At 61.1% G+C, this 23,045-nt stretch overlaps 3 protein-coding genes across 7 annotated transcripts; 2 read left to right on the forward strand and 1 right to left on the reverse strand.

Moving 5' to 3' along the window:
- The first annotated feature begins 22 nt into the window (after window positions 1-22).
- Window positions 23-9,619, forward strand: TMC6 (transmembrane channel like 6). Of its 4 annotated transcripts, none has more exons than XM_040582251.1 (22): window positions 23-229; window positions 921-1,172; window positions 1,404-1,522; window positions 1,827-1,958; window positions 2,066-2,224; window positions 2,342-2,447; window positions 2,545-2,641; window positions 2,717-2,986; window positions 3,301-3,491; window positions 3,580-3,724; window positions 3,989-4,144; window positions 4,333-4,508; window positions 4,651-4,732; window positions 5,063-5,167; window positions 5,846-5,943; window positions 6,126-6,221; window positions 7,008-7,083; window positions 7,341-7,474; window positions 7,810-7,986; window positions 8,174-8,252; window positions 8,429-8,507; window positions 9,011-9,619. In XM_040582251.1, the coding sequence occupies exons 2-21, from the start codon at window positions 1,117-1,119 to the stop codon at window positions 8,498-8,500; spliced, it is 2,526 nt and encodes an 841-aa protein (XP_040438185.1). In that variant the 5' UTR covers window positions 23-229; window positions 921-1,116; the 3' UTR covers window positions 8,501-8,507; window positions 9,011-9,619. The 4 variants fall into 4 exon arrangements, with proteins under 4 accessions (XP_040438185.1, XP_040438184.1, XP_040438186.1 ...); XM_040582250.1 differs by lacking the exon at window positions 5,063-5,167 and adding an exon at window positions 6,452-6,574; XM_040582252.1 differs by lacking the exon at window positions 5,063-5,167 and having other exon boundaries at window positions 26-229.
- A 1,040-nt stretch (window positions 9,620-10,659) lies between these two features.
- ARL16 (ADP ribosylation factor like GTPase 16) lies at window positions 10,660-12,166 on the reverse strand. The gene is made up of 5 exons (XM_040582256.1): window positions 12,060-12,166; window positions 11,850-11,908; window positions 11,640-11,753; window positions 11,232-11,347; window positions 10,660-11,002 (listed from the first exon to the last, which is right to left on the reverse strand). Exons 1-5 carry the CDS (start codon window positions 12,145-12,147, stop codon window positions 10,831-10,833), a joined length of 549 nt encoding a protein of 182 aa, XP_040438190.1. The 5' UTR covers window positions 12,148-12,166; the 3' UTR covers window positions 10,660-10,830.
- A 42-nt stretch (window positions 12,167-12,208) lies between these two features.
- On the forward strand, window positions 12,209-22,965 carry HGS (hepatocyte growth factor-regulated tyrosine kinase substrate). Of its 2 annotated transcripts, none has more exons than XM_040582257.1 (21): window positions 12,209-12,304; window positions 12,736-12,820; window positions 13,230-13,305; window positions 13,814-13,906; window positions 15,859-15,982; window positions 17,351-17,403; window positions 17,967-18,035; window positions 18,223-18,347; window positions 18,587-18,665; window positions 18,753-18,851; window positions 19,222-19,317; window positions 19,679-19,717; window positions 19,802-19,945; window positions 20,092-20,305; window positions 20,488-20,660; window positions 20,818-20,958; window positions 21,037-21,214; window positions 21,294-21,427; window positions 21,745-21,861; window positions 22,204-22,299; window positions 22,377-22,965. In XM_040582257.1, exons 1-21 carry the CDS (start codon window positions 12,268-12,270, stop codon window positions 22,482-22,484), a joined length of 2,280 nt encoding a protein of 759 aa, XP_040438191.1. In that variant the 5' UTR covers window positions 12,209-12,267; the 3' UTR covers window positions 22,485-22,965. The 2 variants fall into 2 exon arrangements, with proteins under 2 accessions (XP_040438191.1, XP_040438192.1); XM_040582258.1 differs by having other exon boundaries at window positions 20,095-20,305.
- Window positions 22,966-23,045: the final 80 nt, after the last annotated feature.

The following is a 23,045-nucleotide window of genomic DNA, read 5'->3' on the forward strand; positions in this document are numbered from 1 at the left end:
GGCTCAGGCCGGCGGGACCGGGGCCGCCCCGCCCGGGCTAGAACGCAGCGCCGACCCCTGCTCGCGCCCCTCCGGTGCCGCCGTTGCCCCGCAGAGGGGGAGGCCGACAGCCACCCCGCTCCCCCCGGTGCGGTGGCTGTGGTGCTCCGGGCAGCGCCGTGGGACGGGTCAGGTCCAGCCCCGGAGCCCGCGGGTCGCAGCCCCACGGCCCGGCCTGCGGCAGGTCCCGGTGAGCGCGACCGGAGGGGAAGGGGGGATTCTACGGGGTTCGCTGCCGTCGCCCCTCGCCCGGCACCGGGAGGCGGCAGGAAGGCGAGGCGAGGCGGGGCGGGGCGGGGGGGGGGCGGGGAGGGGTCGGTGCTCGGTGCTCCCCGCCCGTCCCGCTGGGGGCCGGGGACAGGCCCCGCACCCGCGCCGAGCCGCAGCGCTTGCCCGGTGCCAGGAGCGGGTGGAGGCGGTGGGAGTCCCGGGACGTGGCTCTGTCGGTTCTCAGTACCTGGGCGGGCGGGCGGGCGAGCCCCGGGGTGGTGGGGGCCGGGCCGGGAGTCCCGCCGGGCCGTCGCCTGCCCGGAGCAGCTGTAGTCGCGGGGCGGCGGAGGAGGACGAGGGAGGGGAGGAGGGAGCAGGCCGTTGGGAGCCGGGCGCGTGGCCCCGGGCGGCGCTGGCGGGGGGACACGCAGAGGTCTCCTCCCCGGTGTCTCCCTGCTCCCGGGGCCACTTCGAGCCCCTCGGGGCTGCCGCAGGGCCGGGAAGGGGCGACCTCACCCAGCCCGGGGCTGCGGGACCTGCCGGTGCCGCGGAACGGCTCCGTCCCCGCCCGGCCCCGGTTAGCGGCCCCCCCCCCCCCCCCAGCGCGGGCAGGACCCGCTCGCAGCCGGCGCCGCGCCCCCATCCGCCCGCGCTTCCTTCCTGCCCCGCAGCGCCCGGCCGCTGGGGCCTCGCCGTTAGTCCCGGGCTTGGTGCCGGGTGTAGACCCGCAGCCCCTGGCGTCCCCGCCCCGACGGTGGGCAGCACCCCGTGGGCCCTGGGGGAGTCGGGGTGCCCGGAGGGTCCACGGCTGACGCCTACTCCCTGTGGCACGGTGGCCGGTTGGAGGGAGCGCTCGGCCCCAGCACGATGTCCCAGCCGCCCTGCTTTGCCCTTCACGTCCCCGAGGACACCGAGAGCGATGGGTGAGTGTGGGTCTGCCCTGCTGCTGGCCGTGCCGTGCCCCCGCATGCACGGCCCCCAGGATGCTGCAGCCCCAGTGGCATGAGGCTGGGGTTTCGCCGCGGGGGGCAGCAGCCCTCAAGCCGCAGGGAGGCCCAGGTGGGCTTCGGGCTGGCACTGGGGCTTTGCCGCGGCTCTATCACCCGGGCCCCGGTGCCTAGCGCAGCCCTAGGGGAGTGAGTCTGTCCTTGCAGGCAGGAGCCAAGCCCGGACAACGAGGGAGCCCTGCACACCTCCTTCCACCAACTCATCCAGGAGCAGAGCAGCTTGGTGGAGGCGGGTCTGGAGCTGGAGATGCAGGCAAGGGGCAGAGGTGAAGCACTGTGGCTGCAGGTGGGGTGGGACAGGGACAGCATGTGTGCCCAGGGCCATCTCCTGTCCCACACCCTGCCTGGGCCAGCTAGAGCCTGTGCTGAGGCTGCAGCCAAAGCACATACAGGAGCCCGCTGACACCTTTGGCAGTACAGGCAGCAGGGTAGACCTGCCCCTGTGGACACAGAGAGCGTCCCTGGAGAAGGGGATGCTCTGGAGGAGCGCACGCTGGAGCGGGGCTGCAGGGACTGGAGCCATGGGCACTCCAGTTCTCACTGCTTTGCGTCCTGCCTTCCCTCTGCCAGAGCACCCAGCCCTCCTGGCTCCCCCAGACGCCTGTGCCACAGCCTGCCTGGAGCCTGAGCAGGGCGAGCAGCACCTCAGCTACTCCTCCGCTTCCCTGCGGATCCTCGCCAATATGCCCAGCCGCACCATCGGTAGCTGCCAGCTGCCCTTCCCCAGGCCCAGGAGCCGCTCGGGAGAGCTCTCCTATCTGCCTTGCTCTCGTGGGAGCACCCAACCCCTGCCCTGTTCTCACCCGCAGGGCGCAGCCGCGGGGCCATCATTTCCAAGTACTACAACCGCACGGCCCGGCTGCGGCGCCGGAGCAGCCGCCCGCCGCTGCAGCAGCTCTGCCATGCGGCACGGCCCAGCCTTCGGCAGTACGACCTGGAGACTGACCCTGCCAGGGCCACACTGGAAGGTGAGGGTCCCCTGGGAGCAGGAGCAGGCAGTGTCAGGCACTGTCCCCGCACTGTGTTTGGGACAGGCATGCTGTGTCCTGGCTGGCTGCATCCCACTGAGCCCTTTGTGCTCCCAGACAAGCAGAGCCTGCTGGTGAAAGAGCTGCTGAGCCTCTCGCCCAGCCAGCGTGGCCACATGCTGCTGACCGTGCCCCTCAGCCTGGCAGAGAAACGCACCCTCCGGTAGGTCCCTTCCCACTGGTCTCAGCCAGGCAGGGTTCCCACAGCCAGAGCCGTGCCCGGACTGTTCCACCCTCCAACATCCCTCTCTGCTGGGCAGGCAGGAGCTGAGCGGGCAGAGGGGCCTCCTGCGGCAGTGCACCCAGCACCGGGCCTCCTTCTCTCCCTGTGGATGGTCCAAGGACTACGTTGTCCTTGTAAGTCTGGGGCACGGGTCTGCACATCAGCTGTCGGGGGCTCTGGTACAGGCTCTGGCGCTGGTGCTCTCCCAGGCTCTCTCTCCCCAGTGCTGCCGAGGCCTCTGGTACAGGCTCCTCTCCCTGCTCGCTGCTGTGCAGCCCTGGCACTATGCCCTGAAGCAGATCAGTGGACGCTTTGGCTCCAGTGTCCTCTCCTACTTCCTCTTCCTCAAGACACTCCTTGTGTTCAACATCATCTCATTCCTCATCCTCCTGGTCTTCGTGGTAGCCCTGCAGGCTGCATATCCCCCTGCCTCAGCCAGCCCCCAGCCCTTCACCAGCCTCGAGCTTCTCACAGGAGCGGTAAGCACTGTCAGCACACCAGTGCCAGCACAGCACTGGACCAGGAGCTCCAAGCCTGGGGCCCAGCCCTGCATCCCCACCACAGTGATGCCCTGGTTCCTGCCCTACATCCCCTGCCATGGCAATGCCCCGGATCCTGCCCTCGCACAGCCAGGTCCCTGGGACCACCATGCTGTGGGTGCAGAAGGGGGTGCCTGGTGCTGTCCCAGCCCAGGGCTCTATGTTCCAGCGGCTGACACAGATGTGCTAGGCTGGGCATGGAGCCATGGGCGCCGGCAAGATCACTGTGGGCCCCATTGTGCACTTTCCCACAGGGCTACTTCACTCACTCACTGCTCTACTATGGCTACTACAGCAATGCCACCCTCAACAACCCCTGCACCTCCAGCCCCAATAGCAGTGCATGCCCTCTCACAGCCCCTCCACTCCCATACAACATGCCTCTGGCCTACGTGTTCAGCATTGGGGTCTGCTTCCTCATCACCTGCATCCTGCTAGTGTACAGGTGGGTCAGCAGCACCTCTGGCTCTGCCAGTCGTCCCCCCCATTGCTCAGCTCCTAGGCACCCCCTGATACCCTCCCCATCACTGCAGCATGTCCCACTCCTTTGGGGAGAGCTACCGTGTGGGCAGCTCCACGGGGGACCTGGCTGTCAAAGTCTTCTGTGCCTGGGACTTCAAGGTAATCCAGAAGCGCTCGGTGAAGCTGCAGTGTGAGAACATCTGCACACAGCTGAAGGTGAGGACCTTGGCCGGAGCTGGCCCCTGCACCATGCAGTGGGCAGGTGAAGGCATTCACAAGAGCCAGTCCAGACCCCAGGGCTCAGCACCCCTCTCCTCCCCACTGCACAGGGGAGCCCTGCAGCTGCAAATATGCCCTGACACCAACCTTGCACCAGCGCTTTTTCCATCAGCCCTCTGGGGTCCCATCTCGGTGCAGTGGGACAAACCCTTGCTCTGGACCTGGAGCATGCACAGCAGCACCGGCACTGCTTTCTTGCAGGAGCTGCTCGCAGAGCAGCGGTCCCACTCCCACTCCCTGAGCCTCTGCCAGCGCCTGAGGCACTCCGCTGTGCTTCTCCTGGCCTGGGCCCTCTCGCTGAGCACTGTGCTGGGCTGCGTGCTGGCTGTGTTCTACTTCTCAGAGCACATGCACGTGGTGAGTGCTGCCCCTTGGGATCTCCTGCCCTGCTGCTGAGGGGCTGGGGTATGGGGAGGTTGACCAGAGCAGCCCCGGGGGGTAGGGGCAGCCCCACTGCAGCTCCTCCCCTGGCCTCAGCGTTTGCTGCCCTCCCTGAGGGTGCCGGGTACAGCAGCCATGTGCTCACCCTGGTACCCACTCAACAGGTTCAGCAGAATCAACAAGCACGAGGCAGCAGCAAGCAGCAGAAGGAAGCCATCCTGCTGGTCCTGCCCCTTGTGGTGTCTCTCCTCAACATGCTGATGCCCCACCTGTACAACTTGCTGGCGATGTGGGAGAAGCAGGACTCCCCTGTGGCACAGGTCTATGTGGCAATCTGCAGGTAGGCTGGCTGGGGTCGAGGGAATGTCCTACACCCCCAGCTGCAGTGTGGGGAGAGGCTTTGGGGCCAGACACCCCATCCATGGGGTCAGCCCCTCTGTCCCCAGGGCTCAGGGGCTCCTGGCCCTGCTCCTGCTCCCCAGGAACCTCATTCTGAAGATGGTGGTCCTCGGTCTGCTCTGCTACCAGTGGCTCAGCCGGAAAGTTGTCTGCTCGATGGAGGAGGTCAGCACTGCCATGCTGGGGCTGGGCTCTGCATGGCTCAGTGCGAGGAACACGCAGCACCGGCATGAGCTGGCTGGGCCATGCCATCCACATCCCTTGCCCAGGGAGCATGGAGCAAAGCCAAGGCTGTGGTCATGGCACCAGTGGGCAGCAGTGGAAAGGGTCTGACAGCTGGGGGTCTGCCAGACAGCACTGCAGGCACCATCTGCTCCTTTGCTGGGGAGAGGGGGGCACCAGCCAGCCAGGAGCACCCCAGATGTTGGGTGGCTGGGGAAAGGGATGCAGAGGAGGAAAAGGTCCCACAGCCCCTACACCCCATGGGGTCCACAGGAAAGTCGTGGGGGAGGAGAGACGTTGTTGCCTGCTGAATGCCATGACAGGCTCAAAAGGTGGTCCTGTGACAACCTCATGAAGTTCCACACAGCCAAGTGCAAGGTACTGCACAGGGTCAGGGCAATTCCAAGCACAAATGCATGCTAGGAAGAGAATGGATTGAGAGCAGCCCTGAGAAGGACTTTTGGGGTGGTTGTTGACAGGAAGCTCAACCTGACCCGGCAACGTGTGCTTGCAGCCCAGAAAGCCAACTGTATCCTGGGCTGCATCCAAAGCAGCAGAGCCAGCAGGTCCCCCCCTCTGCTCTCATGAGACCCCCCCCTGCAGTACTGTGTTCAGCTCTGGGGCTCCCAAAACGAGAACATGGACCTGTTGGAGCGAGTCCAGAGCAGGCCAAGATGCTCAGAGGGCTGGAGCATCTCTTCTATGGAGACAGGCTGAGAGAGGCGGAGTTGTTCAGCCTGGAGAAGAGAAAGCTCTGGGGGGACCTAAAGGGTGTGTAGTGATAGGACAAGGGGAGATGGCTTTAAGCTGAAAGAGGGTACATTTAGATCAGATATAAGGAAAAAATTCTTCGCTGTGAGGCACTGGCACACATTGCCCAGAGAAGCTGTGGATGCCCCATCCCTGGGAGGGTTCAAGGCCAGACTGGATGGGGCTTGAAGCAACCTGGTCTAATGGAAAGTGTCTCTGCCCATGGCACAGGGTTTGGGACTAGGTAAGGTGCCTCTCAACCCAACCCATTCTGTGATTCTGTGCCACCTTTACTTGTCTCCCCAGTGCTGGGAGACATGTGTGGGGCAGGACCTGTATCGCTTTGTGGTGATGGACTTCATATTCACCCTGCTGGACATGCTCTTCGGGGAGCTGGTCTGGAGGTAACATGCCCCAGGAGGTGTCCCCCCACCAGCATGGCATCCCCAGCACGGCCTCAGCTCTCCGCTGCCCGGATGGTGCTGCCCTGGTGCGCCAGGCTCTGCCACCATCTGAGGGGGAAGATGGGGTGCCAAGTGCCCCCCCTCAGCAGCAGCATTGGAGCAGAGCTGTGCTTCCTTCCCAGGTTGATCTTGGAGAAGAGGCTGAAGAGGAAGCAGAGACCCGAGTTTGACATTGCCCGAAACGTGCTGGAGCTGATCTACGGGCAGACCCTGACCTGGTGAGAGGTCTCCTACCTGTCATGGCTCGTTCCTCTGCTGGCAAATGCCTCACGGTTCCCAGGTGCTGGCGGGGACCAGGCACGGGGAGCTGCATGTTTCTCTGAGCAGGGTTGTGGGAGGACCCCTGCCACACCCAGCCCTGCGTGGGTGGGATGAGGGAGATGGGTGGCCTGGCAGTCACAGTGCCTCCTGGCACGTTACAGCCACAACCCACATGCTCGCCCAGGAGGTCTGGCTTTGGCAGCATGGTGAGAGGCACGGGGGGATCAGCAGCAGAGCATCCCAGCACCAGTCCAGTGTTCCCCACCCAGCTAGTCCCCTCCAAAGCTCTGGGGAAGGAGCAGACTCAGGTGTACGTGCAGCCGTTTGTTTTTCCAGACCATAATGGCACTTGCTGCTCCAAGGGGAGCTGATCCCCTCCAGCCTGTCTGCTTGGCTGCTAGACCCCTGCTTTGCCACCTCCATCGCTGCCTTTCTGCAGCCCCTGGCCTTGCAGCCCCCCTGCCCAGGGAGGGGACCCCTGTGTGTGCTGCTGCGTTCCCACTCACAACACACCTGGGAGCTGCAACAACCACCCCAGGGGTTGGGGACATCTCAGCCACTGCCCAGCCCCAGCCCAGGCTGCACAGCAAACCTGGCACAGGGCATCAGGCATTTGCTTTTTGCTTTCCAAAAGCCTGAGCACAGCTGGTGTTGGTGCCCTGCCACTTCCCCCAGCTCTGCCTACCGCAGGCTCCTGCAGGGCTCAGACCTGGGATGACCTCGTCTTCCCCCTTCTCTCCCAGGCTGGGTGTTCTCTTTGCACCACTCCTGCCAGCCGTGCAGACACTGAAGCTGCTGCTGCTGTTCTATATCAAAAAGGTATGAGTGGCCCACCCCTACCCTGCAGCTCCCCATGCATCCCGGTGACGGGCAGCCCTGTGGGCATGCTGCGCCCTGCCACAGCAGAGGTGCTGCACTGTGCAAAGCGTGGTGCTGTCCTTGTGGGAGGGAAGAGGTGTGGGGACAGGGTGTCCCCAAGCTCATCAGCTCCGGGTGGATGGGAGGGATGGGACAGGAGGGTGGGGGCTGCTTCCCAGGAGAAAGGCGGCATGCAGGAATCTGCTCCCTGTCTGCAGACCAGCCTGATGCAGAACTGCCAGTCCCCCAGCAAGCCCTGGCAAGCATCTCACATGAGCACCATCTTCATCACGCTGCTGTGCTTCCCATCCTTCCTGGGTGCAGCCATCTTCCTCTCCTACACCATCTGGTCGTGAGTACCTGCCAGAGCACGGCTCGGGGCACAGAACCGCTGGCTGCATGGCGAGGAGGGCTGTGCAGTGGTGCCCCAGGCAGGGTGATGCTGCCCAGCTGCTGGTCATTGCACAGAGTGTAGCAGCGGTTGGCCTGTGCCTAATTCTGCTAGCTGTTCCCGGTGTTCCTGATGCAGGACAAGAGGAGGACCCCCTCATCCAGCCACTGGGGATGGGTGGGGCAGGCAAGGCTTTGTGCCCAGAGGGCTGGATCTCTGGGGCCAGGCAGTACCCTGGGCCCAGGGGCTGCTGGGCTGCCCATCCCTCTGACTGCCCCATCGGTCTGTCTACCCAGGGTTCAGCCGTCAGAAACCTGTGGTCCCTTCCAGGGGCTGGAAACAATCTACAAGTCAGGGAAGACCTGGGTGCAAGTGCTGGAGAAGTCCAACCCAAACATTACCTGGCTCGCCTGGGTCCTCCAGCACCTGGTGGAGAACCCCTTCCTCCTGTTCTTTGTGTCTGGGGTCCTGCTGTGAGTATAGACCTGAGCCTGAACCCTCGACCCCATGCCTTGAGGGTCCTGCTGTCACAGCCCCAAGCAGGGTGCTGGGAACAGGGGTGTCACTTCAGAGCCCTGTGCCCTGGCCTGATGCCGGGAGCACAGCATCCCCCAGCTTCCCACCCTAGCTGCCACCATCCCATCCTGCCTGTTATTGCAGAGCTGTGACCTACTTCAACATCCAGGTGGTGAGAGGCCAGCAGAGGATCATGCGCCTGCTGAAGGAGCAGATTGCCAACGTGCGTGAGCTCTGCCTGCTGCCCCTGGCTGGCCCATCCTGGCAGTCCCAGCTGCTCCACTCCCTGGTCCAGCCTCGGGATTGCTGGATTCAGGCTTTAGCCCCAACAGCGCTTTGACCTTGGACAGGCAAGAACACATCCCACAGCTGCTCACTGCAATGTCTTTGCTGTTGCAGGAAGGAGAAGATAAAGTATTTCTCATTCGGAAGCTTCACTCCATTTATGAGCAGAGAGGGAGACACGCCTGAGTGCCAGGTGAGGCATGCATGAAGGGGAGAGGGGGCTGCCAGGGTGCTCAGAGCTTGGCAGGGTGCATGGACATTGCTCCCTGCTGGAGCTGGGCTGGCGGGAGTGGCACTGCCAGGACCAGCCCTGCTGCAGCAGAATGTCACGTGCCCGGGAGCAGGAAGGTGCAGGAGATGATGGGGTGAGCCAGGCGTCTCACTTCTCGCTCTCATCTGCTCAGCCAGCGGCTGGGGATGCAGGGATGAGCGTGGTGGGGAGATGGCTGGGCTGCCCCAGTACCTGGTCTGTCCCAGGGGATGCTGGATCCCTGGCGCTACTGTGGCGCAGGCATGGCACTGCTGCCAGCAGAGCCAGCACAGGGACAAGGAAGGGGACGGGGGCAGGACTGGGACAGGGAACAGGAGGGGCATGGAGCATTAGAGAGCCTCCACTCCCCTTTCAGCATGGGGCAGTGCTGTCTGCCCCTGGCAGCAGACACTTGGGGGTCTCAAGGACTGCATCTGCCCTCTTAGTGTCAGATGCCCAAGGAAGAAACAGGACAGGACGGCTCACAGCCAGGGACCATATCCAGCTTTCTGAGCCATCACAGCGTGGTGTTGGATCAGCAGGACTGTGGGGTGCTGGGGAAGATCCTTTGCTCCAGACTGCAGGGGTCAAGGATCCGTTGAGGCACGCTGTCCAGAAGCTCCATGGGGATGCTCCCACTGCCTGCAGCTGCTTGGGACATGACAGGCGCAGCAGGACCAGGGCCAGGACTGCTGTCACGTCCCAGGGCATGGTTCTGTGCGGGGCTGGCTTGCCAGCACAGCCCTTCACCGTGGGTGGTTACTGTTAGCAGAGAACAACGCTCCCTTCTGTGAACGCCCCAGCCAGTGCTGACAACAGCTTTAGGCCATTTTCAGAAGTCCTTGGGGACAGTGAAGCTTTTCCAGCTGGAGAGAACCTGAAGCCCCCTTTGTGCTCCCCAGGAGCAGCAAGGCCAGAGCTGGGAGCTGCCAGCACCGACCCAGCTCCAGCTCAGTGCCTGGCTCACCGAGATACTGCTGGCTGATAACCTTCCCCACGAACGAGGCCACCCAGCCTGCCCCAGCCCAGCAGCCCTACAGCACACTGCACTTGCCAGCGGGACAGGCTTGGAGAAACCAGCACAGTGCCGAGCTGGGCAGAGGAACCTGAAGGCTCTGTCTCCCCCACTGCAGGCTGACATGGCCCATTAAAGTGTAGCTGTTCAGGAGAGCTCCCCGCCTGTGCCTGGACCAGTTGGGCTGGAAGCGGGCAAGCAGGTTTGGCATGCTATCGTCAGTGTTTGTTAGGGGTGGTGACTCGGCAGTGTGTGCTAGGGCTTCTCCACACTGCCGATGGGCTGCCCCGGGAAGAGCCCAGCTCAGCCCATGCCGAAGGAGTGAGGACTATTGCCATCTCATGGCACCTGGCCCTGGGAGCCACTCACCATTGTGCCGTGGCTACAGCCCCCAGCACCGAGAGCTGCTTTCCACCACGGCACGCTGGCAGGAGGCCTGGCCCTGGAAAGCCGTTTGTGCCCCTGTGGCACAACAGAGCCAGAGAGGGTTGCGTTGCAGCCTGCGCCTGGCCCAGGCAGCCACAAGTAACCCTCTGACTTGGCACTCGTGCCGCCAGGGGAGGAGCTGCCAGCCAGCTGGGCGCCGGGCTGGGCTGCCAGTGTGGCCTATCGGTGTGGACAGGCATGGGTTGTTGGTGCAGGCGCGGGCCAGGTTCTCTGTGCGGACCCAGCCGTGCTTCAAACCTAAGCAATTGCCAGAGAGCAGCTGCACAGTGCTGCACTTCATGAGATGTCCCTGACCGAGGCACCCCTGCAGCACAGCCTGCCCCAGCTCCTGACACCCACCCAGGCCCCCCACTGTCTTCCCCCAGGTCACCCTGCTGTGCCTTGGCTGGCACGAGGCAGATGAGGCAAAAGCTGCTGTCAGGAGCCCCACTTGCACTTGGCTTCCAAGCCAGGAGGCATCACCAGCCCCAGTCCTGCCTAGCCCAGTCCAGGCACTGCTACAGCCCCCCTGAGCCCCATGACCACCCCCCCTGTCCCTAGAGGTGCCAGTACAGTCTGGCCTCTGAGGCTCCTGCTCATCCCTTCCCTGAAAGGCTGGGGTTTCCATCCAAGCACAGGGCAGCCACCAATCTGGACAGTACCGTGGAAGTTTTACTGTGAAGTCCCACAGGGCTTCTATCTGCCACCGGCCTGTGACACCATGTGGGCCCCGCGCCCAGCCCCACATTGGGCAGCTGTTCACTGGCCACCTCCTTTGGTGACAAGACTTGCCTGGGCTGCCACAGACAACCAGGCAGGGTTGGGTCAGCGGGGATCTCCAAGCGTGGCCCGAAGCCACTGCAGGACGTCAGCCAAACCAGTGCCATCACGGGCGCTGGTCTCCAATATCGTGATGGGCTGTGTGGCCCAGGAGATGATGTCCTGCATGCGGAACAGCGACTTCATCTCCACCCGTGACATGTAGCAGGGCAGGTCACTGCAGTTGGGAGGAGGGGGGGGGGCTGTGTTAGGCTACTGCAATGGCTCTCCTGCCTGGCCCAGCCCCCGGCTTGGGGGGTCTCCACAGGCCCAGCCAGCCTGGGGGGGCCAGCTGCTGCTCCCCAGGATGCAGCAGACTTCCTTGGGCATCACCCAATGGAAGCAATGCGGGAGCCACTGCAGCCCCTCAGCATGCCCCCACCCTCCAGGCTGAGCCCCCTCCTCACATCTTATTGAAGAGGACCAGCACCGGCACAGAGGCGAGCTGTGCTGCAGAGAGGATGGACAGCAGCTGGATGCAGGACGATGACACCTGGGTGGGGTTAGCGGCATCAACCACGAACTGGAGGAGAAGGGAGAGCAGCGGTGCGGGTGTGCCCGAGGGTGCCCTGTGCCCGATCAGGGCACAGAGGAGGGAAATCGCACAACCGGGGCGAAACCGAGGGGCCCGACTCCCTGCAGCAGAGCTGGGGCAGCCCCCACCCCAGCCACGGGGTGCCCCTTTCCCTGCACACATGTCCTGCCCGGCCGGGTTTGTCCCTCGAGGCTGTGGCTCGGGACAGGGCGGCTGCAGCGCAGCCCCGGGGCCCCCCTCAGCTGCCGCCCGGGTGTGGGGTCCCGGTGCCGCCGCTCACCAGGAGAGCGCTGCACTCGCCGTAGTAGCTGGGCCAGATGGGGCCCATGCAGCCGCCCAGCTCCCGCACCGTCACCCTCCGCGGCAGCCGCAGGTCGGTCAGGTTGGTGCCCACCTGCCGGGACAGGGGCTCGGTACGGGCGTGCCACAGAGCCCTTCGGCCGCCCCGGGGCTGCCGGCTGCCTCACGGCCCCCGCCGAGCTCTGCCTACCGTGGGCTGTGTGGCCGGGGGCTCGCCCAGCTCCGCAGCCGCCTCCTCGACGCTCAGCTGTGCCGCGGGTTAAGGACACGACGGTACCTGGGAAGGGGAAGGGGACAGGGCCGCTGCCCGCCCGGGCCCCCCGCCCCGCCGGGCCCCCTCGGGCCAGACGCCCACCCCCAGACCCCCCCGCCCCGCCGGGCCCCCTGCCCCGCTGGATATGGCGGAGCCGCCTGGCCAGGAGGCTCTTGCCGCCACCCGCCGCCCCCAGCAGCAGGCACGTGGGCACGGGCTTCCCCGCCGCCGCCATCCCGCCGCGGCCCGGCCCGCCGGAAGGAGCCCTCCCCGCGCCGGAAGCCGGAAGCGGAAGCGCTCCGCGGAGGGGCGGTGGGCCAGGCCAGGCCGGCGGCGACGGCGGTGGCGGGACGCCATGGGGCGCGGCGGCGGCACCTTCGAGCGGCTCCTCGGTACCGGCCGCGGCCTCGCCTCGGCGCGGCGGGTGGGGCGGGGGCTGGGCTGGGGGACGCTGCCTCTCGGCGTGGCCGGGGGCCGCAGCCCTCAGCCTGGGCGGCCGGGCGGGCCCGGGGCTGCGTGTCGCCGGCGCGCGCAGCGCTGTCCGGGCCGGTACCGAGGCTCAGTGCTGCCCGGGCGGGCGGTACGGGGCCCGCGGCCCGCAGGAACCGGGGCGGCGGGTCCGAGATTACCGGGTGCCCTGGGGTGTCGGAAGGGGAAGAGCTGGCGCGTTCCGCGAAAAATCGGGATTTTTATCCTCGAGTGCTCGCGTCTGGGGCATCGCCGGAGTCTGTGGGAGCTGTCCCGGGAGCACATCGGCAGCGGTGGAGCAGAGCCGAGATATGCAGTACTGCCTAAAGCAGCCTAATGGTTTCGTTCCTTGCAGATAAGGCTACGAGCCAGCTTCTGCTGGAGACAGACTGGGAATCTATCCTGCAGATCTGTGACATGATCCGTCAGGGAGATACCCAGTAAGTGCTCTTTGGCTGTTGGATGCACTATAAGCACAGCCCTCCTTGGCTTCACAAGGTGAAGCATGAGAGTCTCAGACTGGTCAGCCTGCAGTAGCATGCATCTTGTTACTGCCTTTCAGAAAAATGTTGGAAAGGCAGTATGGTGCCACCAGATATGCTGACATACTTCCCTGACCTCAGGAGTTGCAGGTTACCTCTGGCCTGAAATCCTCAGAGAAACTGAAGCTTGAATGTGCTCATTCCTTCTCTTCCCTTGGGGGGGGGGGGTTGCCTTGGGGGAATCGCGTAGACCATGAGCTAACTCTACCTTTTGTTAGGGTGGGGGTTGGCAGGCGTTCAGCAGCAGCTGGAATCTCCCCTGGGATTCTTGATTACCTGAGGACGTGTACTCTCTTTCCTTACCCAGAGCAAAATATGCTGTCAACGCTATCAAGAAGAAAGTCAATGATAAGAATCCCCACGTGGCACTCTACGCACTGGAGGTAACGTCAGCCTAAACCGTGAGCACTGCAGGGGCCTGGCTCACAGGCCAGGGAACTTCCCATCTTTTATAAACCTGCCTTCTGGGCTGCGCAGTCTGCACAGTGTTCCCTGCCTATGGAGCATCGGAGTTGCAGCTTGGAGTTTGCCTCCTCCTGGCTCTAGCAGAGAGGTTTTGTGACCGATCAGCAGCCCATGGTCTTCATTCTTTAATTCCACCTCAGTGTTAGGAATATACAAAGCTGGAAGTTGAGATACTGTCCCTGGGGGTCTGTCTCCACATAGAAGAGGTACAAAGGCCACCATGAAGTTGAAGGGTAGCTTATTCTCCAGCATGGCGATGTGGACTTCTCTGGCTTGACTGACACTGCCCTAATGCAACTCAGAGCTTTAATAGTGCCCCCATCTTGGTGTGCTGGCTGCAGTGACCTGTAACGTGTGCTAGGACTCACCACAGGCCACAGAGAAGGAAGATGGTGGTGGGCTAACGGTGTCCTTTGCCCTTTGTAGGTCATGGAGTCGGTGGTTAAAAACTGTGGCCAAACAGTCCATGATGAGGTGGCCAATAAACAGACTATGGAGGAACTGAAGGAAATACTCAAGGTAAATATATCTTGGTTTACTACTGATTTTGAATGAGGTTGGAAAAGAAGCAGCAGAAGGAGAAAATGCATTGTGTCCTCTCTTTCGTTCCCTCTGCGTAAAGAGCAGAAGGGAAGGTGTTGGGAAATGTGTTTCAGAAAAGAGCAAACTGTATTGCATGATGTGAAGGAGCGTAGGGAACTAAGGAGTGCCTGTGAGGGAGAGAAGATGTTGTGAGAGCAGAGGTCACGTTTGGCTGTATTGTGAAGTGGGGTAGGAATACGCTGCAAAGGCCTAGACCATTTCATGGTAAATGCTCTTGGGTGCAACGCTTTGCTTGGCTTGAGACAGCAAAGGAAAAAGAGAGGTGACGGTCTGGCAGTTTTACCAAGGACCTAAGCAGCAGTGAGGCAAATCGCCTTCCCATAGCACAGCGAGACACACACAGGAAGGTAGAGCACCAGGTAAAAACTGGCAGAAGCTTCCCCGTTATCATGGCTATTTCATTGGCCTGTGGAATTGTTTGAGGAGCTTTGCAGGATGTAAACCTGGCTGTTTTCACTGACAAGCTGTTGCCAGAAGCTATCACTTGCAGGTTTGATATAACATACCTGTAAGAGCTCTGTAAGTCCTTGCTCTGGACACTTCCACAACTGAAGTGGAAATCGGAACTTCTGCCTCCAGCTCCCAGCCCCAGAACAGCAATGCCCAGACAAGAGCTTGTTAGAGCAGTGCTGTTCCTTCCTTACAGCCTCTGTCTTCTGCCAGAAGTAGACAACCAGATGACCCAGATTATTTGGTGAACAAGCTGTGCGAGTCCCATCATCTTGTACACTGTAGTAGGGTGTCTCTCTCCTGTGACCTTCCTGTTAGGGCTGGCTTCAGTCTCCATGCAGGATCTTCTGTTCAGATAGGAGTGCTGTCGTAATGTGATGACTAGGTGCAGCTATTCCAAGCGCTGAGGAGATCAGATCCAGAGATTTTGTGGTTCTCTCCAGTTTGCCTTGGTAGTTTCATAACTGCCACAGATCCATTCTCCTCCTACACATGGAACTTTGTTGCTTGTGAATGCCTAGTGCTGGTAAGATGGTCTTAGTTCTGATGAGGTTCAGGGTTGTGACGTGTGGAATGCAGGATTTTGCCAGATCTTCTAGAATTTGGGAGCTCCAGGAACTGTCAGTAAGCCATGCTGTGTGGGCTGAGCTCTTGGCTGAAACTGGAGCTTGACAATGCTCCTCTGCTTCCTGGGGGATTTCTGGAGCAGCCAGTCATGTGAATGTGTGATGATTTGGTCAGCTGATGACAGGGTTGCTCTCGGAGGCTGGCTGGGATCTGAACAGGCTTGCCAAGTTTCCTCCACCTCCTTGAACTGTGATACAACCACCCCTGCCTCCAAAGGGCAGGCTTCCCAGCTGTCTGTACTGTGTCACATCCTGAGTAGTGTTGGGTATTCCTGGGCTGGAGGTGTTGACAGTCTGGCACCAACACCCTCCGGCTGTGAGCTTGTGGTGCCCTGTCAGTCCTCGGGTGAGGCAGACTGTTGCTGTTCTGCCCAGCTGGATAGCTGTAGGTCCCACAGTTTTACAAGTGCAGAACAAGCAACTCTTGTGAGGAGGTGAACAAAGATGTTGTGCAGTGTTTGTGTTTGCCCTGGGGAGCAGCTGTGCAAGTCTTTGTGGGTGTTTTCTCAAAGCATCATAACCACACCCCTTTTTGAGTTTCTCCATGCTGCTCTGAAGGAAGTTTTCTTGTTTGTGCTGGAGGGCGGAAGTGGGGAAGCTGAAGGAGTATGTCATCCTTGTTGTGAATTGTCCTTATGGCAGCTTTCTGACAGCTCTTACCTTGCACAAGTGCTCTAAAGTTTCTCTTCCCCTGAATGGTATTTCTGGCTTCTCTTCTAGGGGATTCACACCATCCTTGGGGTTTCGGGATTTTTTTCTCAGATTTTTTTTTTCTCCTCCCTTTCTGCACAGAGACAAGTGGAGACAAGTGTCCGCAGTAAGATCCTGTACCTTATCCAGGCCTGGGCTCATGCCTTCCGCAATGAGCCCAAGTACAAGGTGGTGCAGGACACCTATCAGATAATGAAGGTTGAAGGTGAGGACTCTGTGGGAAAAGGTGGGTGGACAATTGGCCGAGCAGCTGTGCTCTGGAGGAGCCTTGCAGGAGCAGGAATGGGTGTCAGGACCCTGCCTGGCATCAGCAAAATCTGGACTTACAATACTGAACTTTTTCTTGGTGCCCGATACCCAATGAACTTCTTGGAGTGACTGAATCCTGCTGCAGAGAGAGGACAGCCCTGTTGTCCCAGGACTGGGGGCTGCCTTGCTGTGGGCCTCCAGCCCTGCTAGCAGCTAAGGGTTGGCAGTGAGACCTGAAAAGCAGGAGCTGCAAATGTTCTTCAGGAAACTGGCAGCAAATCAGCGTGTCCTTTGGGAAGGAATTTACAGCAGGGTGGTTCCTTCCTCCCAGCCTTTCATTAGTCCTCCCGGGATGGGTCCATGCTCCTGCTTTCTGACAGTGTCAGCATGGCACTTTCTCTCTTGTCCTGGGATGGCAGCGCTGTCTCTGCTTTTCTCTGCAGCAGAACCTCCACGGGCAGTGGGAAAGCCTGGAGGTCTCCATCACCCACCGAGCTGGTGTTGCCACGCTCTTGCTGTTCATAGGGGATGGGCCTCAGAGCCCTGCCTGCCCACGCAGCGGCCTTTTCTTCCCCCATCATCAGCTCAAGGTCTTGAGAAATAAGCCTTATCCAAGGGGCCCTGATGTCCCTTACAGGTGTATAAGGGAAATCAATGGGGCATGTCCCCATTAGGGCCATGAAGATGGTGAGGGGACCAGAGAACCTCCCTCATGAGGAAAGGCTGAGGGAGCTGGGCCTGTTTAGCCTGCAGAAGACTGAGAGGGGATCTTGTCACTTTATACAAATATCTTAAGGGCAAGTGTCAAGAGGATGGGGCCAAGCTCTTTGCAGTGGTGCCCAGCGACAGGACCAGGGGCAAAGGGCACAACCTGCAGCACAGGAAGTTCCATCTGAATGTAAGGAAACACTTCTTTTCTTTGAGGGTGACACAGAGCACTGGAACAGGCTGCCCAGAGAAGTCGTGGAGTCTCCTGCTCTGGAGGCATTCAAAACCCAACTGGATGCAATTCTGTGCAACCTGCTGTAGGTGAACCTGCTTTAGCAGGGGGGCTTGGACTAGATGATCTCCAGAGGTCCCTTCCAACCCCAACCATTCTGTGATTTGAGAGCGTGGCTGAGAGCCAGACTGTGTGAGCACTGGCCTCTGGCCTCCTGCAGCAGGAAGATTGTTGCTAGTTATGTCAGAGTAAGATAATGGTCAGGGTAGGTGAGCTGAGCTGGATATGAGTGTGGCTGAGACCTGTGGCACGAGACTGTAGGCACCATGGCCTTCTGGTGCCGGAGGAGCCCTTTCACACAGGACACTGTCACTTCTCCCACAGGTCACGTGTTCCCGGAATTCAAAGAGAGCGATGCCATGTTTGCTGCTGAAAGGGTGAGCTCTGGTAGTGGGGAGGGAGTCAGCACTGCAGGACAGACCTTCCATCTCCTGTCCCCTTCCTACTGAGCCTTCCATTCTTGCATTCTTCCATTTCATGCAGATTAGTGGCCTTACTGGGTACATACTGCTCCCAGCTGTCATGTGGGCAGTTTTGGGGTGGTGCACAGCAAGTTAACCTAAAACTACCACATGGAGGGGGAGAACTGACCGGGACAGGGAGTTCTCTCTGTGTATCTATAAGAGACATCTTACCCTACTTTGGTGGCCTTCCCCCAGCATGGCAGTCTGAACATGGCAGCAGGGCATTGCTAAAGTGATTGCTGTGCAGATATGTTCCTAGAAAATCTCTTGCTGACTAGGAAAGCGTCACAGTCTCTAGGAATGTGAGTGGAAATAACTTGTGGAAATTCATAGTTCCTGTTGAGCTGCAAATGCTTCCAGTCTCCCCCATTCATAAGAATACCTTGGTTAGCTGTAGGAGCTCCTGAAAGGCTCTGTGGAGACTCTCCTTGAGTCATCTTTTCCCCTTCTTATGCAGTTTTCCTTAACCCTGACAGGCTCCAGACTGGGTCGATGCTGAGGAGTGTCACAGATGTCGAGTGCAGTTTGGCGTTGTGACACGGAAGGTGGGTGCCACTGCTGCCCCTCTGGATTCCCTGGTCCTGCACGTCCCGCTGAGCCTGCATGGAAGTGTGTTGGTGCTGGGCTGTGTTCCCTGGCCACTGGCAGGGAAACATCAGGAGTGTCTGAGAGATGCTGTCTAATGGTGAAGAAGTGTCTTGCTACCGCACTGATGTCTCCCATCCTTTGCAGCATCATTGCAGGGCCTGTGGGCAGATATTCTGTGGCAAGTGCTCCTCCAAGTATTCCACCATCCCCAAGTTTGGGATTGAGAAGGAAGTGAGAGTGTGCGAGCCCTGTTACGAGCATCTCAACAAGTCAGTACCCTTTGTGGTGTGTTTCTTTGCCTCCAACAGCTGGGACTGTGAGGGGAGAAAGCTTGGTGTGGAGCCACCTTTCTGCAGACCTGAGCTAGGGTTTCCCAAGCTGCGCAGGCTGAGCTGGGTTCCCTTTCTTCCTGGGAATGGGGTTTACAGCTGTAGTGTTGTGCAGAGCTGGGGCTCCAGTGCGGAGGAAGGAGCATTCAATCTGCACTGTCACCTCTTTCTGACTACAGGAAAGCTGAGGGTAAAGCTGCTGCCACCTCTGAACTGCCCCCTGAGTACCTGACCAGCCCCCTCTCTCAGCAGTCCCAGGTGAGTGGCTGCCCTGTAGGTGATCCAGTGATCCTGACCAGCTTGTTAAGCCCTTTACTGACCACCTCATCATCATTCCACTTGCAGCTTCCCCCAAAGCGTGATGAGACAGCTCTGCAGGAGGAGGAAGAGCTCCAACTAGCTATTGCCTTGTCTCAGTCAGAGGCTGAGGAGAAGGAGAGAATGGTTTGTGCCCTGCCTGGCATCTGGGAATGGTTGTTGCCGTACAGCCCAGATGTGCTGGGCATCTCCTTGCTCTGCAGTAACAGATCTCTAGGCCTGCCCTGATGTGAGCAAGTTGCAGGGCCTGTGGAATGAGAGGGTGGAAGTGGAGCCAGGCACATGCTGCGTTGCAGTTGCGGATCTTGGAAGCAGGCTGTGCCCAAGCTGCAAGCCCTGGGCATGCTGGCCTGCGGGAACCACACAAAGTGTGAGGCTGGGTCTGCCGGCCATGCCTGGCCGTTGCTAGGAACCTCATCCACCCAGGCTGTTGCTGACTGGGTGATTTAGAGGGGTCTGGACAGTCCCTGAGTTGACTGTTTTTTTCCTCTTGCAGAGGCAGAAAACTACCTACTCCATGTACCCGAAGGCTGAGCCCACACCTGTCACGTCATCAGCTCCCCCAGTCAGCACGCTCTATTCCCCATCTGTGGTACGTTCATGGGAGCCCCTGAACACGAAGTGGCTGGACACAGGCCAGTTTCCTAGCCTGAGTCTTCCGCGTCAGATTTAATCCCTGTTCTGAGAGATTTGTCTCGTTCAATCCCTTGCTCTTTCACAGCACTGCTGCATTTTCAGCAAGAAGGTCTGTACTCAGCTGGCATTTAGGTACCTCTGCTGCTTCCAGTAGCTGCAGCATGTGTTTGGCTGAAGGAGAGGGCTGTCCCCTTTCAGGCTCTTGCTGATGCTCGGCACTGGTGGTTGTGTGTAACCAGGTCTGAGCATCACGTCTGTGTGCGAGCTGTGGGTCTCTGGTTTCTCTGAACCAGATTTCCCTGTTTGTCTTTTTCCAGAATTCCTCTGCTCCCTTGGCTGAGGACATTGACCCAGAGGTAAGGATTCAGGCCTTACTAGTCCATGGCACAGGCTCACTCCCCGCGGGGCTGTGATGCTCATCTTCCTGCTCTTTCTGGCAGCTGGCTCGGTACCTGAACCGCAACTACTGGGAGAAGAAACAAGAGGAAGTTCGCAAGAGCCCCACCCCATCAGCACCTCTGTCCCTCACAGAGCCAGCCGCTCAGCCTGGGGAAGCCCACCCTGCCCCACTTGGTGTTGTTGAGGTAAGAGGGGGCCTGGCACTATGGCAGCTTCTGAGGGGTGAGAAGTGCACAAATGCTTCCCTTGGCCCTGACACGCAGTTCTGCAGGCTTGCTGGTGGCTCACAGCATGGGAGAGTTGAGGCTGACTGGTTTCCCTGTCCTTCCAGCAGCAATACCAGAACGGCGAGTCTGAGGAGAACCACGAGCAGTTCCTGAAGGCACTGCAGAATGCAGTCACCACGTTTGTCAACCGCATGAAGAGCAACCACATGCGGGGCCGCAGCATCACCAATGACTCTGCTGTATTGTCCCTCTTCCAGTCCATCAACAACATGCACCCCCAGCTGCTGGAGCTGCTCAACCAGCTGGATGAGCGCAGGCGTATGTGGGAGCTGCCCAGCTGTGGGCGTGGGGAGGAGCGGTTGACTGCCAGGGCTTTCCCCAGGGCCAGGGTTTGGCATTCCCGTGACACGGTCTCTCTGGAGAGAAGCCAGTGTGCAGGGAGAGGTGGTCCGACTGCTGTGGCCTGAGAGGGTCCCTGAGACTGGCTTTTCCCTCCCCAGTGTACTATGAAGGCCTGCAGGACAAACTGGCTCAGATCCGGGATGCACGTGGGGCTCTGAACGCGCTGCGGGAGGAGCATCAGGAGAAGCTGCGTCGTGCAGCAGAGGAGGCAGAGCGCCAGCGCCAGATCCAGCTGGCCCAGAAGCTGGAGATCATGAGGCAGAAGAAGCAGGTGAGGCAGGGAAGCATTTCCAGGGTATCTGGGTCCACGTCAGCCAGCAGGCCTGCCTGCACCTTGGGCCAGCCCAGGACTGGCAGGGGCAGCTGCCCTGTCAGGAGCGGATGCTGTGGTGTCCTGGCTTCTAGTTGTCATGGCCCTCTTCCCACAGGAGTACCTGGAAATGCAGCGTCAGCTGGCCATCCAGCGACTCCAGGAGCAGGAGAAGGAGAGGCAGATGCGCCTGGAACAGCAGAAGCAGACCATCCAGATGAGAGCCCAGATGCCAGCTTTTTCACTGCCTTATGCCCAGGTGCGGCTGCTGGGCCAGAGACCATCCTGCCAGGTCCCAGGGGATGTGGCCTAAAGCTTGCTTTTCTTCCCTCAACAGCTCCAGGCCATGCCCGCAGCCAGTGGGGTGATCTACCAGCCCTCCGGGCCCACCAGCTTCCCTGGCACCTTCAGCCCGGCTGGCTCCGTGGAGGGCTCTCCCATGCACAGTGTATATATGAACCAGGCAGCACAAGGGGGCACGGGGCCATACACCGCAATGCCCGTCACGGGAACAGGTACGTCACCCAGTTGCTCCCACGTGGGTGGGAGCTGAGGGCAAGGTGGTTGCTTCTATCTCTGACCTCTCCACCCCAGATCCCAGCATGGTGAACGCTTACATGTACCAGCCGGGAACAGGCAGTGGGCAGGCGGCTCAGCAGGGACAGGCGGTGCCCACCACCACCCCGGCGTACTCATCCTACCAGCCAACTCCAACACAGGGCTACCAGGCAAGCGAGGGCAGAGCAGCTCGTGGCTGGCTGTGGCGTTCTGCAGGGCTTGGTGCAACTCACTCCATCTCGGCAATGGAATTTCTGAGCGGGAGGGAGAAAGGGCTGGGTGGTCCCAGATCTCTGGCTCTGCTGCTGCTCTCGCTGTGGGAGTGGGTTGGGGCTGGGGCCAGAGCCAGAGCCAGTTCGGGGCTTCCCGTGGTGCAGAGGGAGGAAGACACCCTGGTTCCAGTGGAGTGGGGAGAGTGGTGCCGGGGCATTGGTTTGAGACAAACCATCACTGCCTGCACCACCTCTCACTGGCCTCTCCTCCCCAGAGCGCAGCCTCGCAGTCGCAGAGCATCCCAGCCATCTCTCAGGCCCCCCAGTCGGGTGCTATGGGCTACATGGGCAGCCAGTCAGTCTCCATGGGCTACCAGCCCTATGGCATGCAGGTGAGCACCCCCTGCTACACAGGCCCCTTCTTGGGTGCTGGGGGGGATGAGGTGCGAGCGGTCTTCAGACCGTGGAGCCTTTCAAGGCGTGCACTGCCAGGGGTGGGGAAGAGTCTCCTTCTCTGGAGGCATTCAAAACCTGCCTGGATGCAACACTGCAACCTGCTGTGGGTGAACCTGCTTTAGCCAGGGGTTGGAATGGGTGATCTCCAGTGGTCCCTTCCCACCCTGACCATTCTGCGATCCTGTGGAGGCAGGCTGAAGGCTGTGGGCCTCCACCTCTGCCCTGTGGCTGCCCCACATCCCCCAGCCCCTCTGACGGCCACCCCCTCGCTCCTGCAGAGCCTCCTGTCTGCCCTGCCGGCGCAGGAAGCCACACTGAGCAGCCTGCCAGCCCAGCAGTCCTACCTGCCCGGGCAGCAGCCCCTCTACCAACAGGTGAGTGCCACCAGCCCCGGCAGGGTTGGGGCCCCGGGGCGGCAGGTCTGCTGATGAAGCCACTTTATCTGTTCCAGATGGCACCTGCTGGAGGGGCCCCCCCGCAGCAACAGCCCCCGCCGGTGGCCGCCCCTGTGCAGCAGCCGCCGGGCAGCGGAGAGGCACAGCTTATCTCGTTTGACTGATCCCCGCCGCAGGGTGCGGAGGGTGGGTGTCCCGTGTAACACTACTCTTAACGCCGAACACTTCTGTACCCCAGCCGCTCACCCCGCCCTCCCCGCCCCGCGCCCTGCGCAGCTCCCCCGGGCCGGGGGGGCTCCAGCCGCCGGCTCCGGGCCAGGGAGGCCGCAGCGGAGCAGCTCTCCGGCACGGCGGCCTGGGGCTGCCCCCTGGCCCTGCCCGCCCTGCCCTGCCAGCCCGCGGACCCCCGTGCCAGGAGGAGCCAGGGGGTAGTGCGGCCTGCGGCCCCCTTGCCGCGGGCCCGGTGGGGCTGTGCTGCAGAGCCCCGCTTCGCCCCCCCCCCCCCCCCCCCGCCCCCGCTGAGCCCCCTCCCCGCCAGCGCCATCTCCCCGGGCCCGGGCCCTGTCCCCGCGGCACGGCCGCTCCCTCCTCGCTCCGCACGGGGCAGTCCGAGCGCGAACGGCGATAATAAAGTGTTGGGAACGAGCTGCGGCCTGGTGTGCTGGGGGCGCGAGGGTCGCGGCCTGGCGGGGCGAAAGAGTCCTGGCGGACCTGGCGGCTAGAGC

Source organism: Falco naumanni, chromosome 1 (assembly GCF_017639655.2).
Source record: "Falco naumanni isolate bFalNau1 chromosome 1, bFalNau1.pat, whole genome shotgun sequence".
Lineage (NCBI taxonomy): Eukaryota > Metazoa > Chordata > Aves > Falconiformes > Falconidae > Falco > Falco naumanni.